This window comes from Molothrus ater, chromosome 3, assembly GCF_012460135.2.
Source record: "Molothrus ater isolate BHLD 08-10-18 breed brown headed cowbird chromosome 3, BPBGC_Mater_1.1, whole genome shotgun sequence".
NCBI classification, from domain to species: domain Eukaryota; kingdom Metazoa; phylum Chordata; class Aves; order Passeriformes; family Icteridae; genus Molothrus; species Molothrus ater.
The window spans coordinates 22,618,255-22,645,305 of NC_050480.2; the positions used below are offsets into that span (position 1 = coordinate 22,618,255).

A 27,051-nucleotide genomic window follows, 5' to 3' on the forward strand; every position below is an offset into this window, starting at 1 on the left:
AGTAAAGAAAAATCCCAACACTCTAAGGATGAAAAAACCCTAAGGACAAAAGTACCTATTTCTTTTTGCTCAGGAGCAACAAATTAAACTGCTTTACTATGATGTGCAATGTTTAGTGATTGTTTTATTAAATGCAGAAATACCTGCTCAACTTCGTACCCATTCTGATTTAAAGTGCAACAATTAAATCTGATAGTTCTTGTACATCCATATTTTGCAAGTGTTGTTTCTTGAATACATGTTCTGATTATGCCTTGCATTTGTAAAATGTAATTTTTTAGTACCGTTTTGCTTTATTAACTAAAATAAACTGTACAAAAAGCTGTAGAGTTACATTAGCTTTGAACAATGTAGGATACACGTTCTCTGCCCAACGTTAGTGTGCAAACATTGTACATTTTTTAAAGTGACAAAATTAAGCCAACCTTGAAGTCAGAGTTCATTACTACATTACAAAACAGGAGACTAGATATGGCAAAAGAAATTTCCCACTGAAATCAACACCATTGTATAATTTTATTTCTAATTCTTAAAAAAATAGAAATGAATTTAGAAGAGAATCACAGTATAAGGGCCCTAACATATTAGACCATTACAAGGTACATAAAAATAGAAGACACAGATTTCTTTGAAACTTTAATCCTTTGATTAAGCAGCAAGCAAATCACTCTCCAGGCAAACACTGCTTAAAACATACCCTACCCCCCAAAACAGGACGTGCAAACTGTATGCACATATTCTGCAAAGCACACAATAAAGACATTTTGCTATGTACATACTTATTTAGTACTACAAATGCTAGGAGTTCCCTACTGTGTGCTACAGTGTAGGTAAATTAAGAAATACTACCCTACCTATCTCTGACCCTCCCTCCCCCCTTCAAATACAGCACCTTTGCCCAGTTATAGAATATTTAAACAAGATTAAACGGAATTACAATGTACTGAACAGTTTCATAGCAGTTGGTGGTGGCCAACTGTACTGTAACACCCAACATTCTGCATACTGAAGTCTATCGACAAGAGACAAGACAAAAATTAGCAGATGTACAATACACACACCTGGGAGACTCAATGCTTAAAGTAAACAAAAACAAACAAAAAAAAAAGGAACAAAAAAAAAAAAGAAAAAAAATCCAGAAGATGAATCTTACCACTGTTAACAATTAAACTGTAAAAATGTACCATCTTGGTTTTTTATTGGTTTTAAAGACCAGAGAGCAGCCAGATTTGTGTGCAGCTGATGAGGGCACACTAAAGACTTATGACTCCCAGAACACAAGTTTCCATGACCACTAACTCCTTGGTGCTTGTTTTAAAATTCTGCTTTACTTAGACACGGGATCATCTGATGCTCACATAGTGGCTAAGCACCTACTCTGATGCAAAAGAAAATTTGTAAGAAAGACCATTTTGTATGACACCTCAGCACACCAGAAAGCTCTTCAGAAAGAAAAATCTCTCAAGTTTGATCTGAGAGTATTTTAAAATGAAGAATTAAAACATAAAGGTCAACACTTCAACTGCAATTCAGGTTACAACTATCAAACTTTAATACTAGATTTTCAAATGAAATAGAATCTGATAGTACAAGAACTTCCCTTTGCACATTAAAAAAAGACCTTATTTAGCTGCTAAACTGATCATTAGACCACCTAATTTATCTGTGAAAAAAAACCTAGGGAGAGCACATCCCATTTGCATAAAAAGTCTCATTTTAGTCAAGGGCAAATCTAGTTAAAAAAAAAAGAGTTAAAATGACTTTTAGACACCATTTCAGCTATAAGCAAAAAAACCTTTCCAAATAGGACAACAGTCAACATGAATATTATTACATAATCAAGAATGCATTATTTTTCAATAGCTTAATTCAGATCATACAGTTTCAAACAGTGCTACTCATATTTGGAGCCTGGTTTACTTGGAGGTTAGAGGCATCTGCTTTTACAAAAAAACCCCCACACCCTGAAAGACTACTAGGCATCATTCAAGGTTTCAGATGAGAATGCAGTGAAATGAGTTTCTTTCAAACTCCTATAATGTGGAAGCAATATTAATATCTATATGCAGGTTTTACTGAGTCAATAAAATAAACAAACACCTTTGTCCTTCCCCCAATACCCTCAACGCATGTAATCAACTTTGCCAGAAATATAGCAGGAGTCAAGAGATAATCACTTAAAAGTAAGACTGGCTTGGCAGGAGATAACTACTCTCATGATACTCTACCAGCACCACCAGCCTCTACACTTCCCTCATTAATGCTCAAGCAAGGTATCAGTGATCTAACACACACGAACTGCAGACAGTCATTCTCAGAGGAATGGAATTCTACTGTACTTACATAAGAAGAATTAGTGGGATAACAAATTAAATTAATACTTCTTGCTAGATGGTTCCTGTCCTGTCATCCCCCTGGGTGGTGGAAGCTGCTGCCACTCTATCCTGCCCAGCCCACAAGACAAGACTGCAGCAAGAAACTGGACTCCTGCTTCCAGTTAAATTCTATGAGTAGAACACGCGTGAGATTTAATAGATTTGGTACAATAGCTCACTGAGTCTTCAGAATACTCTGAAAGAGGAGTATTTAATAAGCCAGTACCTTTTAAAACAAGCTAAGATGTTCTGGGAAAAACATGGAGAGAAGACCTACATTTTACAAGTAGGCGAAATGCTGTTATCTAAACAGGGTCAAACATTCTGAACCTAAAGCCATTATTTTCTTTCACTAAAAGGTAAAAAAAAAAATTAAAAAATTCACACACACAAAAAACCCCAACGCTACATTTAAGTCTCCTACAATATTATCTATTTCTAGATTTGCCAGACTACTTTCCTGTAGTTAGATGCTTGACTATAAAGAACCGTAATAAAATAAATAGAGTAAAAATCAGTTAAACAAAATCTTGGTGTGTTGAACATTTATTCATTTAAGAAGTTAGCTTCCTTCAACAGTTATTCATACAGAGGAGGGCTGCAGTGTAGGCATTGTTCTGCTGTACAAGTCTTCGGCATAAAAATATTTTTATACAGGTGGTCATTGACGTCGTTCCGTGTCTAGTTCTTAGCTCGCTCCTCTGGAAAACTGGTCTGATACCTGTGAAGGCTCGCTCTTTTTTTCCAAATAACGATAGGGAGAAAAAAGTACATGGATCCAATTTTTCAAAGGTGGGAGTCAGCATAATGGCGCTGGTATTTCTTCAGTGCAGGGTGGACTGAGGTTCTGTGTGGATGCCGATGAGCGAGGGCGGCTGCTGGCCGCTGCCGGCGCCCAGCACGGGCCGGGGGTTGAGGCGGGGGGGCACGGAGCTAGCGGGCCGGATGAGCGGCGGCGGCGGCTGGTTCAGCGCGGGCCGCGGCTGGATGAAGCGCGCCTGCTGCTGCAGCGGCGGCGGCTGGCGGTGCAGAGCGGGAGCGGCGGGGAGCGCCGGGCGCAGTAACGGGGGCGGCTGGTTTAGGGCTGCCACGGGAGCGGCAGGGGCCGGAGCAGAGGCGTGTGCCGGAGGTGAAGGGCCTAAACACTGAGTGGCCGGAGTGCTTTGTGCCTGCGCAAAGGACAAAGAGAAGACGGTGTGAACGGCCGGCCCGGCCGGGACCTCACGCGGTTGGGCTGCCACTGGCCACTACACAGGAAACAGCATTTAATAATATAAAACCAAAGAACTGAGAAGTTACTGAAAAGAAATCACCAACCAAAACATTATGGACAGCAGAACTAAAAATATTTACAAAGCAAGTCTTCTTCTAGAGCAAGAAGTGTATTTTAACAGTAAAACAGTAACGCGATCGTCACTATCAAAGGTGCGGCCCTGCTCCCGGCTGGTTAACGACATTGGCTGAAGTTCTATGCAAGCTCATCATCATTCCTTAGAATGCGGATTGCCACTCCACACCAGTTAACCTTATATTTTATCACTACATAAAATGCTGTTCCTCAACCCATGCTTACTTATTTCTGGTACACAAAACACACCTCATCTTCTTCATCAGTGCTCTTTCCTGATGGCACATTAGAAGTATTTTTTGTGTCCTCCCCTAAAGCAGAAGCATCACCATTAGAAGCCAGGGTTCCTTGTTCCGCTTCCCATTCCTGCAATACCTCCTCTAAGTTAAACCGACGCCTGTAGTTTACAAAGAAGTTCTTCACTTGGCCAACAGTCTTGTTGCCAATTACATCTGCAATAGCTTGAAAATCTTTACCATATTTTCGGACACCTGGAAGGCAAAGTAAATAACATAGCTGTGAAGGATCAGTCAGACACAGCTACGTGTGATGTATTTATAGAGAGAACCTATGGGACCTGCAAACCGAGGACTCGCTAATTAGGAGAACTTCTCAATTAGGAGAAGGCCTCAATTTCCATTAAAACAAAGTAATTCTTAATAGCACAGCTATCAACATACAAATCAGGAACTTTATTATAAAGTCATTACCCATTCTTCTTAAAAGATCCTGGCTTACTCACCAAGCCTCTCAACCTAAAACCACAGAGATCTGGCCCCTGACAGAGTGCATCTTTCAGCGTGCTCACAGTAAGGGCAGATGCCCAAGACCAGCTCAAGCGGGGAGGAGGGGTGACTGAGCACGTGTGAATGGCTGTAAACAGAATAAAATGCTACAAGTATCCAGTGACAAACACTGACAGCTCCTACAGGTTCCCTCCACACCAGCTGCACGCAGAGGGCTCTTTCCCACGGCCAATGGGGCAGGAGTGGCAGAGGGCAGAACAGGGGGGCACAGATCTGTAATCACTGCTCGTTCCTGCACTTGTGACACACTCTACTCAGGCTACACAGAGCACCTGCCAAGTGTTCACCCCGCAAAGCCTGTTTGAAGCTTTCATTCACCATTCTACCTGCGTAGAAAAATCTGGGGGTTTACATTTACATTCTCCACCTTGGAGAATGTAAATATATTTAAGCTACTAGTGCCTGCTTATAAGATGGCCCAGCAAAAGCCTCCATGATTAAATCCTCTACTGATAAGCAGCATGACAGGTGAGCTTTGCAGTGTTCTTTAATTTTTGTACTGACATCAGTAGTCACTTCTGTTTTTGAGCACTTCAAATGAAAATCCCAATATATATTTTAAATACTTCTCAAACTACATCTGCATAGAATACAAAAAATAGAGTAACATTCCATAGTTTTTAACTTAAAATTTGAATTATAATAAAAATTATATATATTTTGTTATATTTAGGCTATGTGTCTAATTCTTCCCCTCTCCTGCTTAAGAAAAAAAATCCTCAACCTCTCCTTCCACCTAGAACACAGCTTTTAGCTGCACAAAGTATATTTTTAATTACAAGTTTGGAAACTTGAAGAAATAAACCAATTTTATTCCAGAGTAGGTAAACAGAAGACTTTTTTTGCTGTCAGTTATGCATGAGAGGATTACAATTTGACTTCTCCTGTGAAGCTTGTGATAGTTAAACTCATTTGGAACGTATTACAGTTCTTAGAGGACAGGCACTCTTTCTCATTACGGGAAAAGAAATTTATGCCTGATTTCATGCCTCACTTCAGAAAATGAAGCAAAGTGTTCAGAAAGTGAGAGTTGTTTCAAATCTGAAAGCAATGTTCCTTTTCAACTTAATTGTGAAGAGTGTGACCTTCAGTTTGTTCTGCTCCTTTCTACTTTCCTTGTTATTAGGCACTTCTGATGTGGTAATGTACACTCTGTGCAATTTAAAAGAAAAGTTCACCTCCAGGATAGTAACAAATTCTGTGGCTGAAGCTGATGTTTCAGCTGTCAGGAGCCCAGCTACATTATTTAGTATCTTCTGCAGTGTACAAAAGAATACAACCCTCCTGATTGCAGGAACCTTGGAAAGATTTCAGAGCCACGTGGGAGGGCATGGATCCAGGCAAAGCAAAGACAGGGATTTGGCTCTCTGCTTTATCAGTTGTACAAGGTATCAGCTGTACTCCTTAAAAGCTGTGTGTGCCCACACAACATTGCCTCCAGTGCTTTAAAATTCTTTGTCTGCCCTACAATTACCGCCCTTACTGATTTATAATGAACATGGAACATTCACTGCAATATATCTAACATCCTGTACAATTAATCAAGTGAACAAGGTGCCCAGCAGAATAAAGCACATTTCTGTTAGGAAACTAATATAGACTTTTAGTGATTTCAGCCTTTTATGTTACTATGGTGGCTACACTTCTTTCCTCCCTTAATCTGCAAAACAACTGAGCCTGTTTGCTATCTTCAACTCAAGCTGTCAAAAAATAAGGTCTTAAAGCCAATTTCCAAGCAAACAGCTTGAAAACAAGGTGTTCTTGCCTTCACTGAGAACCCAACTCTTAAAAAGAAAATCTAAATAAACTAAAATTTCCTTAGTTTAGCTGCACGCAGCACTGCTCATTTTGGATTCTTTTCAATATTATTACCACTGCTCTACCACAATGACGTATTAAAAGCCCTTCAAGCCACATAAGAAATAGAGAAAATTCACTGTGTGTTTATAAAACTTCAATGTATAAGGTGATGGCATATCTCTAAGAGTTGTTGCCAAGTCACCATCCCTTGTCAAACTGGTGCACATTTCTTATGCATCCTTATACAAATTCAGTGCTAAACACCCTCAAATTATTTCTCACGTGTTCAAACCATGATTCAATAATTTTATTAGGCTAATGAAAGTGAAGCTCAAAAAGGAGGACTGCATAGCCTCACTTCCCATGTATGAATGAATGGTTTTCTCCCAGCTCATTTGAAAGCAGCCCAGCTCACAGGAATCCTTCAAGCTCTTCAGAACTTCATCCAGCTGCAAAGGTGCACTGGAACACGTGCATGCTCTTGATTACAGCATTTTATCTTGAATGTCTCTCTTGGAGAAACTCATAAATCCAAGTTTGATTATTCTGTTTACACTGCTTCATGTTGTACAGCACAGCCAACACAATATTAATCAGGGTGCAAAGCAATATGATACAGCACCACAAGAAGGCAGAAAGAGTTAATGGGAGCTGCAGTTCCACCGTGATGGTATTACAGTGCTCCTGGCAACTATCTTATGTAGAGTTAGATCCTGATTGTCCCAACTGTTTTTCCCTGCAATGCCATGAAAGTCATGCACAGCTTTTCAATGTAAATTTGTTGTCTTGAACAAGTGTTAAAACACTTTTGCAATTGCATTTTTATGGCCAAAATCTTAGTTTGAAAATATGATCATTCTGTACATAAAATTTTGTAATTTAAGAACACTAACTGATGAACTAGCCCATTACATTCAACAACTATTCAAAGCTGAATTGATAGCTGATAAATTATATTGTGACTATATTGGCTCAGAGATTGTAAATCTGAGTCCACAACCCCATTGCAGGCACCCACACTGCTTTTAAGATTACACACAGCTCTATTTTAAGATAGGTTGTCTCATTACCTCTTCCTTAGTTACTGGCAATCCCTTGAGATTAGCCTACAGATAACGAGTATTTTCATGTTTACAAAAAACAGTACCAAAATTATATTATTGCAGATTATATTTACAATCTCCTTGGTCAGAGTTACTGTCCAAATTCAAGTGAACAAATCATGTAAGTGCCACCTACCTGCTTAATGCTTGTGATTTCTGTAAAATTATTAAAAGCAGATGCCAAAATATACCAATACATTTAATGAAATTCATCTGTTCTAAAGTGTACGAACTAAATGTCCTCATGTTCAAGTCAACGTTCAAATCCAAGCCTAATGCACATTAGAGAAGCTTTTAGTAGAGCAACTGTGGCTACCTTCTAAAAACAAAGCCAGGGAAAAACACAGCACGGCTCCCTCATGCCTAGAGTCTACCACCTCAAGGAATTGCTTTGAAGCAAGAAATCGGGGTCCTTAGCCTGAGGCATGGGAGACAGCCCTCTCATTCCAGGAGAGAGAGCAAGCACTAAATAAGGGAGGGATAATTAGAACACTTGGTTCTTGTCATAAAGATTCTCTCTCATTTCCATTTTATATGGTGACAAGGGAAAGGGTCCACAGAGGAAACAATACATATAAGAAGCACATGTCAATGAAAACAGATTTCCTCCAGAATGCCAGATTTCTCACCCCATCCTTAAGGCTGACTACCTTTATAAAACACAGAACCATCCCTAGAGACCAGAAGACTGGATCTCCTCTCCAAGGAGCCACCACCAACGCTCATTCTCTTTTGCTCAGGCTCTCTAGTTTGTCTTGTTGGTCACAGAGTGTCACAGCTTAACAATAACTGACTGTATTCCTATCACTTCCCAGACTGTTGCTTAGAGAGAACTCCAATAATTAAACTATGAAAAGGCAAGATGGTTTGAATCCTTTCATTCTATGGCAGGCACAATGACCCTGGATTTTCCCCACTCTTCCAGCAAGTCTATCTTACTAGTATATCATACTAGAGACATCTCCTTCAGCTGCATTTGGGAACAAAATACTGAAGTATTTAGAAATGGTGAGAGAATGAACCTAGGACAGAGGACAAGTATGTAAGTTGAAAGGCATGATTTAAGACTCACCATATCTTTCTGCATTTCCATTCACACATCAAAATAACCTAACTTTAGGTTCAGTCAGTCATCTGACTAATAAATAAGTACCAGGTATGGCATACCTGACAACTTTACACTGATATCCTGATACAGTGAATATTTTATACTAAAACTCAGTCTCTCATTTTCAAGGTGAAGAATACAGAGGAATAAAGCACATAGATATAACTGAATTATTATCTTTATAAAAGATGATCCCCATAAGTGAGTCAATACATGCCTTCAAGACAGCATCTCCAGATATTTCCCTTACATGTTCCTTGATTTGGCAGTGCATGCTAATACAAGAGTCAGTTTTCCCTCATATAAATGAAATAAATGCAAATAAAGTGTATGAATAGCTTATCAGAAAATGCTGGGGTTTTAGCCCAGTAAGACTGTTAGTCAAGCATCCATATCCATCTTTAGATCTTAAAAGGCCTAATGAGTAGATACCTGCCCATTACTCCCTCATGAACAAAGAAAAGCAACAGTAAAGCAGATTCACTTCTGCTTTTTCCTACCTTAGGATACTGGAAATGTCTTAAATGCTTCACATTTGATTACTTTAACAATTGCTTTAGTCTTCTACATTAGAGAAATTCATGCAATGTGATTTAGAAGATGATTGAAGGGACTTTATAGTACTAATACAGTTGTTAAATCCTGCATAGCTTTTCTCTTTGAAATTTAACATGGGTAACAGAAAGCCTAATGTCATATTGCTTGATAAATGTCCTAAATATTCTCAATAGTTTTGCTGTTTTCCTGGTGACCAGAAAAAGTTTAGCTTTGCATTAGAGGGAAATACAAATATAAGCCTAAGCACCTCTTCAAATCCTTTGCATCAGATTTCAACTTGCTGCTACTATTAACATACCTTGTACTGCAAGAAGCTGCTCTTCTGTGGTCCAACGGGCATTGATTTTCTGATTAGACTATTAAAATTAGAAAAATGGCACAAAGATCATTAAATTGTTTCAACAGCTGCAAGATATCTGAGCATCTACCTATTTTACTTGCACTACAGTTTGCAAAATGGGTAAAAAATTCTTGCTGATATGCCAAAAATTTATAGTTTAAGATTGCTTTCATGCAGAGGAAATACTGTTTATGGAATTAAGCTTAAAACTATGCCAGCAGTTTTTCCTCTGTTTTATTGTAATTATTAGTATCATCTACATAATAACTTATGCACAAGCTAATGATCTTTATGCAGACAGAATTTGAATTTATAGTAACATTTGTCTAAACTATTTGGACTTGGTGTTTAGAGCATTTTGCATTGATGTTATGTTTCATATCCAAGCCTTTAAAACAAGCAAAACCAGAACTTCAGTAGTAATAGATCATTCATTTTAGATGCCAAAATGTATATATAGTCATGTTTTCACACAGAACACCATTTATTACTGGCAATCTGCATTACCTATTTTTAATCCAAAAAGCCCCCATGTATCAGGGCTCAATTTCAGCTCCCTATTACTGTGGACAGACATGACACTTCAGAAGTGCAAGGCCACAAGTTTGAGTGTTTGTTTTGATTTACCTCAGGAGGTTTGAATTCTTCAATCCCGCCTTCCATTTTCTGTTTAAGTGCACTGTTTACTTGCTTAGCATTTTGAACCTTGGTCAAAAACAACAAAGTTAATCAGCTCCACAAAGAAAGTTGGTCACTTTACACATTTATCTTCACTAGGATTGCCACAAGTGTACCTCCTAAGTTAAAAAGAGAAATATTATGGTTTAAGGCTTCACTACTTTTAACTGTTAAAAAAAAAACTTTAAAAAACCAAAACAAAACACATCAGTTTAGTATAGAGAAAAAAATTAAGCCAGTCTTTCAGAAGAACAGTTTGTTTGCAAGAATATTAAAAGCTGTTCACAACAAGTAATTTTTGATAAGATGCATAGGTTCTTGAAGAATTAAGAATACTCTAGAAACAAAACTTCATTCTTAGACACGTGAGATGTATTGCATATATTATTAACTTCTTCCTTCTTAAAAAAAAATAAATTCATGAGATGTTTTCAGTTAGTTCCTTTTGACAGATGCTTTTCATTGACCTGAGATCATTCTAATTTAATTAGGGGGGATTCTTGAAATTATTTTAAATATTTCTTAGTTTTTAAAAAGGACAGACCTTCCAAATTGTACATATACACATCTTTGAACCACTTAAATCTGACATTGATGCACATAACATAGGTAAGAAAATAGTTTTGCATACTATGGTGCACAGCTATTACAAGGGTTCTTAAGCATGGACACAAAAGCAGACAACTCAGTGGGAGATTCCAAAGGCTGCATCTCTGAGATCACTGCAAGAAAAGAAAAAAAAAAGAAAAAAGAAAAAAAAGAGAAACACAACCTCAAGGCTGAAACTCACCTACACTTAAGGCTAAAGAGTGAAACCCACCTATGCTATTTAGCCCCAGAGTCCTGCTGTGACAGAAAGAAGCTTATTTCTCCTGTAAAAGAACATAAGGGAGCAAAAACCCCATGAAAAAAAAAACCCTCCATGATTTTGCAACATGGCAGTTCTATAAGGAGGCAGAAATTCCAGAAGATAAGCCTTGGCTCTGTAGCCCCATCGCTCCTAGAAAGCAAGCATGCACATAACTACCGTACCCTTAGAAGCTGAATAATTACATGGTTCAACTTTAAATGCTAAAATTTAATTTCTTCATGCAAAGGGCGCAGGCAATTTTCCTCTTAAAGGTGAAGACTAAAAAGCTTTTCTAAATTTAATAAGAAGTAGAAAACTTATCAATTCAAACAGAGAAATAACTAGGTCCACACATCTAGGTTCCACACACCTCTCATACTTTCGTAATATGTGGGAAAGGACATCCATAAAAAAAGCTACAATTTAAAGCATAACAAATGTAACTTCCTCTGCTCCATTGGTCTCATTTTTGCTTTTCAAACAAATACTTCTAACAAAGTAAAAAAAAAAATTCAAATCAAATGTGACTTTTGATTTTTCCTGTCCCCAAATCTGTTTTAATAGCACTGTTTTAATGCTACCCTTTTTTTGAAAAAAGTAAAAAGTAATCTTGCTTCATTTTATCCAAAAGAGCAGATGAACGTAAAAAACAAAACTGAAGAGCAGCTACTATCCAGCATTTGTGGTGATAACTGTGGAACAAAACAAGGAAGACTCACATTAAAGAAGTTTCAGAATCTTCACAGAATCTAAAGAAGTTTCAGAATCTTCAAAACCATTACAATCAGAACAATCTGAGATAAAAAAAAAAAACAAACCAAGACCAATAACCCATGGTACCTGTCGCTTTAATGAGATTAGTTCCATATCCAGCTGTCTAAGAATTGTGTTGGCTGCATTGGGACTACAGGAAACAGCTATCACATCTTCCTGGGTCAGGTACATGCCTTTGGGTGGCCGGCATTTGGAACGCTGGGAATGGTGGCGATGCTGCAAGCTCTGATACTCTCTTCTACCCAGACCTATTTTGCTGGTCTGAACAGGCTGCTCATTATTGCCCTTTAATTTACAAGAAATAAATCATTAAAGAAGAACAGTATCTTGTATACAAGTTTACTAAAAAGAATGAAGTATCAGATAGCATTGTAATGTCATATTTATGACAAATAAAACCTAAGCTAACATCCTCCTTCGCATGTAGTATCCAACTATGTCTTGCAGATGAGTTGATGGAGCATACCAGTCATCTGCTGGATAAGCCTGCATTACTCTAAGAAAGGTCAGTTCTCAAAACTTTTTTAGTATGGCCACAAATACAGTAAATGGTATGGAAATTCCAGTCTGAATACGGTGACAGAGGGCAAACATTATGGATCTCTTATATAAGTAATATACATGTATGTATCTCGCTTTTAAAACAAATAATCAGTGACTTTACACATTTATTTCTGATCAGATATGAAGAATTTGGGCAAATACTAAAGGAGAAGAATGACAAATTCAACTAGGCCAGGCAAGAATGCAAAATTACATTTCTCCCTGCTGTAAGCACTCTCCACAAAGAGACCTTACTGTTTGGTTTGAGGGGATGGGAAGGAGCTGATTTGGGATTTGGAAGAGAGTTTGGACATACCCCTGCAGTCACTATAAAAATCTATGTAATTTAGAAAACATAGGCCTTGATTATTTGCTTCTTTGGAAAGAAAAGGAATGGCAAAGCGGAAATTATGTCTTTGTTTTGGTATGTATGGGCACCTAAACATTCTCTGCATGTATGTGACTCCCTCAGAGCAACTGAGTAGTTTCCCTATAGCCCAGGAGCAGAGACACGAAAATTACTTTCTCTGCTAGGATATTCTAATTCAAAGGAATGCTTAGTACCAGAACAGAAAGAGAATTCAGGCTTTTCCCTACTTCAAGTAGCTCCCTACTGCTCCTGCCTGCTGGCATCCATGCATGTTAAGAGGACGTGGTCATCTGATCACAGTGACTGCAAAACCAAGTGCAGCAGCCTTTATTATTATCATTATTATTATTTTCTGTAGTAGTAGTGCAGAGCAGCAAATAGAGTTTTGTTTTACTACACTTGACCTTGTGCCACATTCTTTTCCCCAGCTAATATAACATCTTAATCCAGCCCACAGACTTCATAGAGGCCACCTTAAAAGCACTTAGGATATGTGCTCTTCCCCAGAAAACCGATATAGAGCATTACATCTTTGACATGTAAAAAATTCAAGGTTAAGTTTACTACTGCCCTGTTTATACTTATTTGGGTTTTGGTTCTGCATTGCTCTTTCAGTATGAAATTGCAGTTCCTGTGTGCTCAATCTGGATTTAAAGTGAAAATATTCTCTCATAATTTTGTCTTGCCAAGATAGAGAGCTTAGGTTATATTTGTTTTATCTGGTAACAGAAAGTTTCCATTGCTCTGTGTGCTCAAGCAGCCTACTCAGTTTATATTCTGCTTAGGAAGTGAAAGCATGCAAATCCTACCAGAACTATTAGATCACAAAATTATCTTGCGCAGATCCAAATAGCTCATCAGAAACTACAAATCTATTTGTCCTTTTCCTAGAAGTCTATCAACACACCACTTGCATTCTGGACTGCATGTCATGATTCAAACTATAACCAAGTAAATTGAGCAAAATAGCCCTTATTTAGACATGGCTAAGGCAGCAACTCTAATCATTAGATTGCAGGGACATTGTTAGAACAGAGAAAAGTAAAAAGGTACATTATCAGACCACGTGACATTGCAAGTACTATAAAACATGCCCATGTTAAAAAAGTAATCTTGAACTCTTTCACTGAAAGGGATAATTGTCCTTTTTCCCCTAAGGCCAGTAGATAAAGGGATACATCGAAGGTCACTGCAAAGCTCAGAACAGAAGCTAAACTTATCATTCTCTTACTCAATATTATTTTTGTGAAAAGTGCAAAGTTTTATTCATAATCCTAGATACCCCTTCATGGGAGTGCTGAAGTTTTGCATAACCTCTCCTCTCACTCTTGAGAAGCATGAACTGGCTGATTTAGGATGGTCACAAATGCTTAAAGTTGATAAAAGAAACAACTAAACACACACTTAAATGTGTTTTTCTACTCTTGTTCATAGATAGCTTAATGTTTAGAACAAGAACTCAAACTCCTAAAACCCAAACATACCCTGAACACAGCAGTCATCTGTAAAGCTAACAGTAAGTGCTCATTAGGACAAAAATGTTTTTCCTCTACATCTATTAGTTAAAAGCATCTCAGTAAAACCACATATAAGTTGAAATGCATCACCTCATTGTGGCTTTGAACAAACAACAAAATTTGTTCTTTGAAAAATGTAATTTAATTTTAAAATTCAAAGAAAACATTTTGATTCAAATAATTCACAACCAGTAAAAGTGCAAACATATTAACAAGACTGAAGGAGGGCAAATACAACCTGTTTTACTAGGTTGTGAGAGGATACATCTCACCCAAAAATTGAAGAGCTCTCAGGACACAGCGGAGGTAATGAGAGATGCATTTAAAGCCACAAAATGGCAAAAATATATGATAAAATTTTGTTTCAGTGAGAAATCATCAAGATCCTGACTACTTAAAGACCCTGGGAGCTCAACAGGTTGAAACTTAAACCTCTGTACTACAACTCAGTCTTCACAGTAACACATTCACTGAAAACAAACAAACTGACATTCACCATTAAGTTATCTGTTACCTCCTTTTTGGCTTCTTTTTTGGGATCATAATCACTATCATTTCCATCCATTGGATGAGATTCTTCGACATCATCATCACTAAAGACAGATTATAAAAAAGCTGGTCACTTTATTACTTTTTAAACCCAAGTCTAAGTATGTACCAGGGTAAGAGTTATCTACTTGAATTTATCTATTCTGAGAATATGGCATCTCAAATTGTTTGTAGTTTTCAAAAGACAGCTGTTATAAGCATGATTTTCAGTATTAAATTCTAGTAATTATTATGATAAACAAGCAACCACAAACCACAGTTTCAAAGTTACTTTAAGCAGTGCTGGTACTGCTGCCAAGAATTTTGGTGTCACCTTTCTTCAATTCAACCACTTGTGCCAGCATGAACATTTATGTGGCCAGCTATATACCAAAGGTAGAAGTAACCTTTCATTTGCCCCATTAGTTTTAATAGACCAATTTTCAAACCACTGCACCAGGTGAATAAACCCTTGCTGAAGTCTGTGGGGAGCATAGGGCATATGATGGGAAAACATGGGACTGCTTTTTCACCAATGTGCTTAAAATCTAGCAATTTAGTGGAGGGGAATCAAATTTACTGAATTAAATCAAAGAAAAGGTTAAAAAGAAAACAGTCAATTTGGAGCTCAATCCAGTCATTCTGACAATATAATTACTGAATAAATTAATGCAAAAACAAACTAAAATTTCTAGTTATTACCAAACCCCTCCAAACTGCTATTTTAAAAGCAAACTAATTTTAGCTTGCAATTTTTCAGAAATAGAATCACTAAATAAGCATATGAACTTTAGATTCAGAAGTTATTCAAAATAACATATAATTAAAAAGACCCCTTTTGCTCCAGTTAAGCAATTTTCTATAGATATAAAATTACAGCTTCCCATATAAACATAGATCATATTACTTATACATGCTACACATATCACCTTTTAAAAAGTGTAAGTTAATTATTGCATACTGAGCACAATAAAATTTTAATTTTATAATAACTGTAAGAAATGTTATTCCCTTCTATGCAAGACAAAACTACTCTGAGCTCTAATTCTCTCTGATAGCAGTTGTAAGTCTTCTAAAAAAACAACTTTATATAAATTTTTGTTATAAAACAATGCATAAGCATTGAAACTGTTCAGCTCTTCATAGTGGTTGCACTTTGAGTTGTAGTTCCATATCAGCTCAAAAATCCAAACCAAGAAACAAGTCCAACCCCTCCCACAAAAACACTCTCCTGCACAGACAGTATCAGACTTTAGGGTGTAAATCCTTGTTTTTACAGTTATTCATTAAAACATTCCCATCTCCCATTACAACTCACACAGACTGGAGTGATAAAGTTCTTAAAGCACAGGTACCAAACCCCTTGCTAAAACCAGAGACAGCACAACAGGGGTTCAAACCTTAAACACATGGTTCACACGGAAACAATGGCTAGAAATTAGTTCACATCTCTACTTAGGAAGATTTCAGTCTCTGGTTAGCTACTTAAGAACATAAAACTCACCTGTCACCTTGATTATTTCTATTAGCTAGTTTACGAGCCTGACGATCCATCAAACTTGTTCTAGAGCGAGTTTTTTTCCAAGAATAGTAATATTTTACAAGGCTTGCAATGGTCTTGTCTGGGAGCTAGAAGAATTCATCAACAGATTAACTCTTTTAAAATTTAAAATTCCACTCAGAATTATAATTCAGCTCCATTTATAAATAAATAAAACTTTAAAAAATATTTTAAATGCATTGGTAAGATTGAAAGGAGGGATGCATTTCACACACATTTTTGAAAAGGGAAGAAGGCTTTTTTCATTAGAGTGAAAAAGCTGCATGTCCAAGAGACATGATGAAATTAAATTAAATCTCATATTCAAGGTTCTTCCTGAAGCTCTTACACAGAAATCAACATGAAATTTTAGCCCAACAGGAGCCTTTGTTCTTAGTGCATCTGAGCTGTTTAATGCTTCTGATTAAAATATTACTTTACCATTTGTTGGATCCTGTGAAAGCTCTTTCCATGGAAGCTAAATGCTTGTTCAAATAGGACTTTATCTTCAACTGTCCATTCATCAGGGAAAGGAGTGAAGTTAGGGAGATCCGCAAGGGACTTCTCAATATTGTGTTTATGCCAGAACAACATGCCGAGAGCCTTTGAAAAGAAATAATCCCTCTTTGGATTTAGTCAATTTTCTAAAACATTGAGACAAGTTAAATAAAAACAGGCAATTTATTTGTTTGAAATAAAATTTGACTAGCAGAATCCCTTCTCAAAATGCATTTACAATTTTATTGGCTCTTTACTATAGGTTACAAAATTCTCTTTGGAGACAGTGGGCACATCTATACTTGATTAATGGTATGAAAGCCAGACAATTTAAGGTTGGCATGGCAGCAGTAATTCTAGAGCAGCTTGAACTAGGCTGAGAGGCTCAAATCTGACCTGCTTTCTTACTTTACAGGCATATATCACCTACACAGCTCCTTATAAGCCTTTATTACCAGCCCACTCAAGAAAGAAAATAAGGATACTTTTAAGTATTAATACTTTTAAATAAAAATACTTTTCAGTAGCTGGAGGATCATCCAAAATGCAAGTCTGAAAGTTCAAAGTGAGAGTGGTCTTTCTATAACTCTCCAATCCACAAATAACAGCATGGCCACTTTGTCATGTGCACCTAATAAGGAAGGGAAATTTAAATATATTTTCTTATACAATTTCATTTCTAGACAGTCTAAAAGGATTTTACATTCATTGGACTTTCTGCCAGAGAACCACAGGCAGATTTGATGCCAAGATTTGGGCATGGGAATTGGGCAATGTAATCCACTCAGTTTCAATCACACAGCACAGACATGATCACCAGGCATCTCTCCAACCCCCTGATTTCACATCTTCTGACAACCTGGACACAGCAAACTCTGCTCTTGTTAAAATGGCAGTGACAAACACCTCTTGCAAAGAGAATTTCTGTTCCATTGTGAGGAGTCTACAAACGTTTTGTACCAGAAGTTATTTTGGAAATCCATCTCTTGGAGACTTGAGATCCATCAGTTCCTCCTCTTGCCTAACAGAAGTCAAGGCATAAAGAAGTAACACCAAACCACAGGTATACTCTAGACATTGTAACACTGGCAGCCTCTTTGTCAGACAGCAGCTGATGAGCAAGCTTCCATCCTCCAAAACTTGATCATACAACTTCTTTTCAATCGTACAGCAAATTTTTTTTTGCAACAGGTAATCTCACTTTACACAGATTGGTTAATTGAAGAATTTATGAAGAAATTTGTGATAGAACTACATGAAGACCAGCAAAGTTTTATCCTTACTTTTTAAGGAATGGTGGCCAAAGGCTGTTAAATAAAAAGTGAATTTGTTTGTTACTTTCAGAGCTAAAACTTGAGCCTGTTCTCCTCCCTCTGAAAAAATCCACTCAACTGAGGTTGGTTTTCAGGTTTTTTTCAATATGAAAGAAACCTTTTCAGTGCCTATCAATTAATGGTTCAAAATTGTACCACATTTGCATTCTAATGATAAACTTTAAATTTGTAAGCTGCTTCCCTAAGAAACTCTTTAGCTAAATATACACACACAAGTGCATGACATGCCCAGTGTATCAAGAAACATACCAAACCTTTCAAAAGTGCACATTACAAGCTGAGCATGTCATGAAAACAAAGAGCTCAATCTTTTGCAGAGAATCCAGACCACAACTGTATGCAGATCCATTTAACTGCAGTGTTTGCTGCCGTGCCTGAAGAGAAACAGTGTTAATTAATGGTAACCAAGGGGAAAAATAAGAGTTGTGTTATAGTTTTATATTTAAAAAATCCTTTAAATGAGCACTCTCATTCCACAGCACTTACCTGTTCCACATTGTATCCATGTTTTTCCTTTGCTATTGCTATATATTCATCCACTGTAACAAAGCAATGTCAGAATTACTCTTTTATAATTTTAGTTCTGCTCTATGACAGAATTAGCCATCTAACATGGGAAAAGTCTCCCCATGCTTTAACACACTGCATAGGCCCAGATCCCCCAAAATATTAAATATACTCACAGCTTTATTAATAATAAATAAACCCACTGACCATTACTAAACATTTAATTTTATAAACTTTTTACACAAGCTAATTCTGCTTTCTTTCACATTTTTACTAGAACAAAACCACAGAGGCTCATAATTTATTTAGTTAAAGCAGAGACTAGCTGGTTATTGAAAGACTATGCCTTTTTGGAACCCCGTTCTGGGTTAGCTTTAAATTTAACTACTTCTACTGCTTGTATTCCCAAACATGTTGAAAATTACAGCAAGGAGATCCTGTATCAATGATTATGCATATCCTCAAGATTACTATAGCTTTCACTAACCAATATGGATTTTAACTATGACACAAAGTCAGTTTTCAATAGAAAGTATGAAAATTCAATAATTAGATAATGAAACTAAGGAATAAAATTTAAAAAAATCACATTTAGCAATATTAGAGTCAGCTTTGAGTTGAACACTTTTCATCATTTTGAAATTAAGTCCCACTGTTTTATTTTTAAACAAAATTTTTTCCTATTCACCTTCTAGAACTCAAAATTAAGTGGCAACTAAATAGGTGAAAGGAAGTACTATCAAGAAGAGGAAATAATGAAATCCTCCTTCTTTAAATGGACAAGGGATATCCCTGCCATGCACTGTTGCTGCAAAGAGTTAATTATACTTTAAAGGAATGAAAAAAGTGTTTAATAATCACAGCTGTATTTTATTTCTAACTGTTCTGCAGTAGTTGAAGGTGCATTCCCTCAAACAGAGGGACACAAATCTCTAACTACTGGTATTAGATAGAAACTGTCCTGAGGATGAGGTTCTCATGGTTGCATCCTCAAAGTTTACTCCCCTATATTACATATGGGAAATTCTAACACAGGAAACAAGTTTAAACTAGATTAAACAGATAACTGATCACATTTAGTCAGATGACTCCGGTATTTTGGGTCACTCCTAAAGGGAAAAAATGTTTGGTTTTTCCTTCTGTGACAACTGTAATAATTTCCCCTTGAAGTGGGCCTCAACAAATCTTTTCTAAATTCATCCACTGCAACTCCTTCTCCCAGGAATTTAAAGCAGCAAGTTCCTCATGTTCAGATATTTTAATCTTTAATTAATAACAAAAGGTTTCACAGACAATGATGATGATAGTACAAAATAGGCAATATGATTTGAAACAATGATTTTACTAGCATAAGAGAAGATCATCTTTGCTTTATCTGGAGCTCTCTAAATAAAGAAAAAGAAGCTTTGTGTTTAATTATTTGCAGCTTCACTGTGTGTAAAATAAAGACCAAACAGGCACACCAGAAATAATTATTTAGTTTACTTAAGCCCCCAAATTCCCAAGCAGGCAAGGACTTACACTTGGCATCAGGAATATTATGATATGGAGACCATACAAGCATCCCTCCATTATCTTTATCAGTGTATTTTGTGGCACCTGTAAGAAATAATTCACAATTAATTCCTTAAGATATCAAATGGCTGAATCCGAACACTACTCTTAGGATGTTCAAGTACAACTAAATATTAGACAGTATCCTGGTTACCACAATTAAACCACTGAAGTGCATTGCTTCAGTTGGAAGGAATCTTTTCTAGTTCCAAACCTCTTGCCATGGGCAGGGACACCTTCCATTTGACCAGGCTGCTCAGAGCCCCATCCAGCCTGGCCTCGAACACTTCCAGGGATGGGGCAGCCACAGCTTCTCTGGGCAACCTGTGCCAGTGCCTCACCACCCCATAATGAGGAATTTCTTCCTCATATCTAAATACACCCCCTGTGGAGTTGGCAAAGATGCAACCTTGTTCTCTGAAGTTTGATTGTCTGTAAGGGCTCTAACATTTATCACTATCATAGGAGGACTAGGACCTGCAGTGGTCAGTAAGACTTCCTTAAAACAAACAAAAATAGATAAGAGCTAGAATTCAGTCACCATCCCTGATCCCTTTCAAGAAGAAACTATACTAACAACTATACCAGAAACAATTCTGTTCATCTCTCTCTAGTTTTGATTTTTCTAATTTTATAATTTTAATACTCATAGCCAACCAAATTGCACAGCTGGAGAAAGCTGTCAGACGGTAAAGTAATTTTTGGTTTTGATTTCTTTACCCCCACCTCAACGTAGCAAGGGAAGCAGTACAAATTACCCAACCCATCAGGACAGAGCAGTACTGATGCAAACACTGAAGCACTACATCAGAGCATATGATTTTTGAAAATATGCTGTAAAAGAAACTCCCCAATACTGCAAAAGCATTCAGTCAAGAGCCACTTTCCACTACTATTGCACAAATGTAGTCTAAAACAAAGCCCCTTATAATCTATTTGTTCACAACAGTTTATCTCGCTAAGAAATTGCTCAACAATTGGATTTATATTTAATGCCAGTATGAATTCCTTGAGTAATCACCCTCAGAGGAGAAATCCTTGCATCCTTATTGGAGAAGAACAGCTTTTTTTATTCAGTGAAACAAGTAACTTTTCACTCCATTTTAAGCTTACACACTTTATATTTAGGCTCTACATCTTGTTTGAAGCAAACAGAAAACCAAACCCCGTGCTTTGGAAAAAAGAACAGTGCAGTGCTTTCCCTTTATGTACTATGTTTTATTGCTCTTCTCTCTTCAGTTTGGCAGTGTTTTGTATTTGCTATCATCTCTGCAATCTTGATCCATCACAACTGTGAACTTGAAAACAGTTAATTAAAGAACTCCTGCGCCTTTCCAAAATGAGATGTGTAAGGCAGATAACTTCAGTGCAGCATAAACTCTGTAACAGGTTAAGAATGTACATACACTCATAAAGCACTAGGTTCAAGGCATAAGCACTACTAAACTCTGGAAGGTTTTTGGTATACAAGAATGAACTCCTTAATATAACATTCCACTTTAGAATAAAAAAGCATGACATTTTTAGTCATTAGGAATGCAAGATTTCATGAAGAGCAGGGCAAGCTGTTACAGGCACAACATTTCTCTTGTCACAAGTAAACGACCACTATCCTGCACTTCATTCTACCTAAAGATGAGGAGAAAGCAGGATGACCAGAGAATGTATTAGAGTCTCAGGTTATGAGGAAAAAAAGTCTAAACTTAAGATATCTGCAGACAACTGAAATATTATGGATATTACCAGACACTGAATACTCAAGTACTACAGCAAAAAAAAAAAAAAATAGTTTCAGAGTTCTTGTGCCTGCAGGAGATCATGTATGTGGTGACACTCCCCTTATGAGGTATGACCCTCACACGACAAACAAGCAACAGCCACCAGAACATCCCTTTTCAAAGCAGTGCTGTGTCCCCAGCAGGAATTAGACATCTGCTTCCATTCAGGTGGCACCTTCACACTGCCAATAGAAAAGCCAGGATGACAAAGGAATAATGAGATGCATACAGGTAGCTTGAAGGAAGGCACCCTGACCTCAGCACGGCATGTCCCTGGCTGTAGGACAGGGATCTCTCCATCTCTGATGCCTTGAGAGGCTGATCTGGAACAGACACTAGGCAGATTTAAAGAATAAAGTAGGTGTTTATTAAAAGGCCTCAATGGATACACCTTGGGCAGTAAAAGAGTCTTGCCAGGGCTACACCCAAGAGAGACCCAAAGTGGTCACAAAATGGACAACCGCTCACAAGGTTTCACACTTTTATAAGTTTTGGTCCATTTGCATATTGAGGTTAATTAGAGCTTCAGGTTATGAAGTCTCATCCTCCTTGTTTGCTCCCTTCAATTCACTGTAGTTTATGCTTTCTGGGCCTGAAGCTTGTAACCTTGGTTCCTTGCATCCTTGGTTCTCAAGCTGGAAAAGGATTGTTTTGTCTAACTACCCTGTGAAGAGAACTTACTAACACTTAATATGAAGCTCAGAGTTACACATCAAGGTAGCACAGAATCTGAAAAACATGAAAACTACAACTTAAGGCATAATCTCCATATGCAAGACCACGACCTACCTTCCTGGGAACTTCCTGCCTGTCCTTTGTGCCCCAAGCACTCAAGGAAGCAGCCCTAACCCCAAAGAGGCTGTGTTACACCTCAAGGGCAACACAATCTTTTTTACAGGGGAGGGGGCCTGGAAATACCCTGAAACATGTTAACCAAAGTGTGTTAGAAGACCTGTAAGCCAGTAAGGAAGAGAAGGACCAAGAGCTACATCTGAAGAATAACAAGTCTCCCTCTCCCCAAAACACACCTCCAAGCCACTGAGGAAGAGGCTTCTGCACTTCAGCTGCTGCACCCCTCTGCCAGTACCAGTCAGGAAATGCAGCCAGCTGAAGATGACCAACAGGCACTCTGCACCACTTCCAGAACAGGGAAATCATAGCAGCAAACTGACCCTCTCTAAATTGCAGCTTCACATTAGAAGTTGGGTATGCACAGCTGGTGCAGCTCCATGCAGGATTCCAGGTACTGAGAATAAGGTGATCTTCCAGAAACATATAGGACACAGTGAGGGCATTGCAGGGCAGCATGGCAATTTAAAAGTATGTTGGTTTCCAGCAGAAGATGTACCTTCCTCTGCTTAAGACTAAGCCTTCCCCACACCATTTAATAATTTCAATTTTAAAAAGCCTGTTTTCCTATTAGAAGACTAGAGAGAGAAGTTATAAAGACATACAGACAAATGCTTTCCTAAGTGACCTTAAATGGTATAAAACATTCTTCTTGACAGCCCCAACTCCATCCCTGAAAAGAGGGTAAATGGGAAATTAAGTATTTCAGCATTAAGTAGGCAAAATTCATACTAAAACCATTGTGAAGTCTAAATCTGAGTAGAATAAAACTTCTCTAGCAGTTCTCTGTGGGTGACACAACAGAGTGGTGCATTCTCTACTGCGATTTCCAAAAGAATGCAAACAACCCACAATATAAGGATACCAGCTTTGGAACATCCCATTGGATCTATAGGTGGGTCAGAAAGCACAAGCAGAAAAATTTTCACCAAGAATATAAAATACTGTAGGAAAACCAGGAGGAGGAGACAAAAATCTGTGTGCAAGAGATGGTATGTTAACTCAGTAAATTAGACAAAGTAAAAAAACGAAGTTCACTTATTAAAATTGTTTCTTGCAGTGACAAAATCGCTCTCATTGCTGTAACAGTTGGTGACAATTAAAAACTCTACTTCTCTTAAGCTGTATCTGAAAGTTTGCTTGTAAAAGTAATATGGTGTGGAGGGGGCAAGAGTACACTAACGTGAATTTTGCGTAATTGCTGCTCCCAACCACAATCCACTTCTTCCATGAGACACAGAGAAACAGTGGCACTTTTTCTTTAAAAAAATTATCTTGTTTTACACATAAATTAAATTTTTAAAAAATGTTTACTGCCATCACATTAATCATGAATATTTTGTTCCTCAGTGTATTGTTTTAGAGCATTGCTTATGGCTATTTTTCAAGACAGGCTAAGTGAAACCCAAGGATTTGGTATTATTCCACTCATTTTAGTATTTTGTAGGTTTATTAGGGCTGACTTTCGTGTCTTAGAGTTATATCTACTTTCATCCATCATTGATTCCCTTCTCCCACCTATTTATTTCAAGGGGCTTAAAAAATAGCACTCAAGAGTACTGCAAATAAACACATACTCTAAAATATCTGATAAACCCTAAAAAAAAGGCATTAGAACAATTCCAAGAAGAAACATAATTAAAGACAATCAAATACTGTGCTATGTCCATATATACAAACCTGGAACTAAAGGGGAGCTTATTACCTTACTTGCTACAAAAAAGTCACCTAAAAGTACCTGTAAGGGCACAGATTTTTGTCTCTCATTACTTCTGTCTCTAAGAAATTATGCCTCAAAACTCACCAGAAAAAAAAAGAATTCAACCCAAAAAACCAAACAGATGAAAGAATGAGATCTTGCTGATATCTCCTCAGATAAACAATTTGTTAACTTGGTAAGTGCTGTACTTTTAAACTTGATGGACTCTTAAATTTATTTTGTAAGACTTAGGTGTTCCAAAATAAATCACTACCTTCTTGCCCTAATCAGCAAAATACGCACACCAAGAAGGATAATAACTCATAATAAAACATTATGCCTCTAACTCAGGAATTATTAAAGAAACATTTCCATTATTAAGGAAACTGATAGGGTGAGTATATATTAACCCTAGTTATTGGAGAAAGAGGCATTAATTGAATACCATCCCCCAGAAACACTTAGGAGCTCTAAAAAATCTGCTTATAGGAGAGTATAAAATTAGTTCTGTAGTTACTAATGTAATGGTACTATTGCATATACAGTTTACAAAATTGAAACCACAGAACCTCAATTGTCCTACAAGGGCTGAAGAGTTCTTTTAATCAAAAGAAAAACAAACACTAGGTGTTTTTCTAATTTAAGTGGCCTATGGGAAAAGCAAATCCAGGCTGGAGGTTGGAAACCATCATTTTTATCCGTGTATATTTTTATGTAGGCAATGTAAAAATAAAGGGTGCAAACAATTAGCCTTATTAACAAAGAGACATGGACTGCGTGCTCCTTCCTAGGGGAAAGGCATTCCCTTAAGCCAAGATCACGCATTCATTTGATCCCGTCCTGGTGCTTTGCTTCCCCCGGCCTTTTCTTTGGCCAGTGGGGACTTCCGACGATCCCGAGGGGCTCGCTGCAGCCCTGGGAGGCACCCTGGGAGCAATCCCCTTCTGGTGAGAGACCATCCGACACCCATGGAGCCTGCCTGGAGAGCAGCAAAGTACATAGGCTTCATCTGACCCACCGCTACAGCGAAACTGCTGAACGCTCCTGTGCCCTCCCTGCTCAGCCTAGTAAGGCACGGCAGCATTCTCGCAATTAACTTGCTAAAGCTGAGTACCAGGCTGGGCGAGCGTACCCATATTGCTCGGGGCGGGGCTGGGGGGCCGAGGAAGGCGGAGGAGAGCAGCTCAGCCTGCCACGGCGGGGCCAGCCAGGCTACTACAGCACACAAAACCAGGAGCAGGAGTTTCCTACCGAGCGCATCTTCCACCCAGCAGCCAGGTCTGCTCCGCTTCCGGCAGGGCGCATCACTTCCCACCCTTGCCCGACAACATCCATCACCCCTCGGCAAATATTTTTTATGGTTATCGGTTTAAGGGACAGGAAGGGGGAAAAATTAAAAAAAAAAAAAAAAAAGAAAAATCAAGCTTTTTTCTGCTTCACCGCCTCCCGCCAGATACACATAATGCGGCCGATAATGAAGTGAGAATCCCCCGCCGCGAAGCCCCCCGCCCCCGGAGCGCAGATGCTGCCCCGGCCAAGCCTCCCGCCGCCGGCACCGGGTTGCCGACACAAAGGCTCCAAAGCACCGTAAATAGAGCCCCGCGGCCGCCTCCCGCCGCCCGAGAGCGCTGGGCGAGCCCGCCCCGGCGGCGAGCCCACCCCTCCCGCCTCGGGAGATGTCAGGTTACAGCCGAAAAGCCATTTACCGGGCTCGAAGTCAGGAATGCGCGCCTGGTATTCCGCTCCGACCCTCATTCCTACATCTGCAAGGCAAAGGGGGGAAGAGAAATTAAGAGCTGGAGCGTCCCCGGGCGCCGTCCCAGGCTCCCGCCGTGCGGCGGGCGGGCGGGCTGGCGGAGCCCCCGCCGCGGCCGTGCGGAATAAGCCACCTCCTCCCCCCGCCACCCCCCGCCCACCGCCGCCGCCGCCGCGGATTAAGCCCCGACGACCGCCGAGGAGGGGGCAGGAGGAGGCGGAAGGGGGAGTTTATTCCAGCGGAACAATGGGGACGGCGGCGGCTCCCGGGAGACACTCCCTCCCCATCGTTAAGTACCGCGGGGGCAGCCGCGGGGCCGCGCCGCGCGCTCCCGCCCCCCCGCCCCGCACACGCGCGGCCGCGGCTCGGCCGCGGCACGGACAGAGCGGCGGAGCCCCGGCACCGGGAAGGGGGAGGCGGCTCGGCTCGCTTCGCCGCCCCTCCCGCCGCCTCCGCCACCCCCCTGCCGCCGCCGGCGGGGCGGCCCCAGGCTCGCACCGTGCTCGTCGCTACTGTCGCCACCGCCGCTCTCCGGCTCCGAGTAGTGCCCGTTGGAGGGGCTGCTGCTCTTGGCGCCGTTGGGGGCTGTCCGGCTCTTTCCCCCCAAGAGCTCCGCGCCCTTCTCCATCGCGCCCGGCATGCCAGGGCTGGGAGCGGGGGAGAGCGGCGGCAGCGCTGGCTGCCGAGGGGGGGGAAGTTAATACGGAGCCGCCATGTTGCCCCCTCCCCGCCCCCCCCTCGGGCACCTCCTCCCCCCGCTCGCCGTGCCCCCCTCCCCCGGCGCCGGGAATCCCTCCGCGCCGGCCCGGCCGGATCTCGCCGAGGGGCGGGGATGCCG

The 27,051-nt window shown here is 39.3% G+C and overlaps 1 protein-coding gene across 5 annotated transcripts; it reads right to left on the bottom strand.

The window, feature by feature from the left end:
• Positions 1-104: 104 nt before the first annotated feature.
• On the bottom strand, positions 105-26,932 carry RCOR3 (REST corepressor 3). 5 transcript variants are annotated; one of them, XM_036379825.1, is made up of 12 exons: positions 26,712-26,932; positions 26,164-26,220; positions 20,099-20,176; positions 18,557-18,609; positions 16,680-16,841; positions 16,203-16,327; positions 14,667-14,763; positions 11,807-12,025; positions 10,066-10,143; positions 9,397-9,454; positions 3,973-4,214; positions 105-3,544 (listed from the first exon to the last, which is right to left on the bottom strand). In XM_036379825.1, exons 1-12 carry the CDS (start codon positions 26,851-26,853, stop codon positions 3,200-3,202), a joined length of 1,656 nt encoding a protein of 551 aa, XP_036235718.1. In that variant the 5' UTR covers positions 26,854-26,932; the 3' UTR covers positions 105-3,199. The 5 variants fall into 5 exon arrangements, with proteins under 5 accessions (XP_036235718.1, XP_036235719.1, XP_036235723.1 ...); XM_036379826.1 differs by having other exon boundaries at positions 14,685-14,763; positions 26,712-26,931; XM_036379830.2 differs by lacking the exons at positions 26,164-26,220; positions 26,712-26,932 and adding an exon at positions 25,709-25,800.
• Between the last annotated feature and the right edge of the window lie 119 nt (positions 26,933-27,051).

Bases quoted from the DNA above. Each gene is read 5' to 3' on its own strand.
- RCOR3 (XM_036379825.1), bottom strand. From the start codon at position 26,853: ATGCCGGGCGCGATGGAGAAGGGCGCGGAGCTCTTGGGGGGAAAGAGC. The intron at 9,455-10,065 runs GTAAATCAAAAC...TAATTTTAATAG, and splicing joins AAGAATTCAAACCTCCTGAG to TCTAATCAGAAAATCAATGC. The intron at 3,545-3,972 runs GTGTGTTTTGTG...TCCTTTGCGCAG, and splicing joins GCACTGATGAAGAAGATGAG to GCACAAAGCACTCCGGCCAC.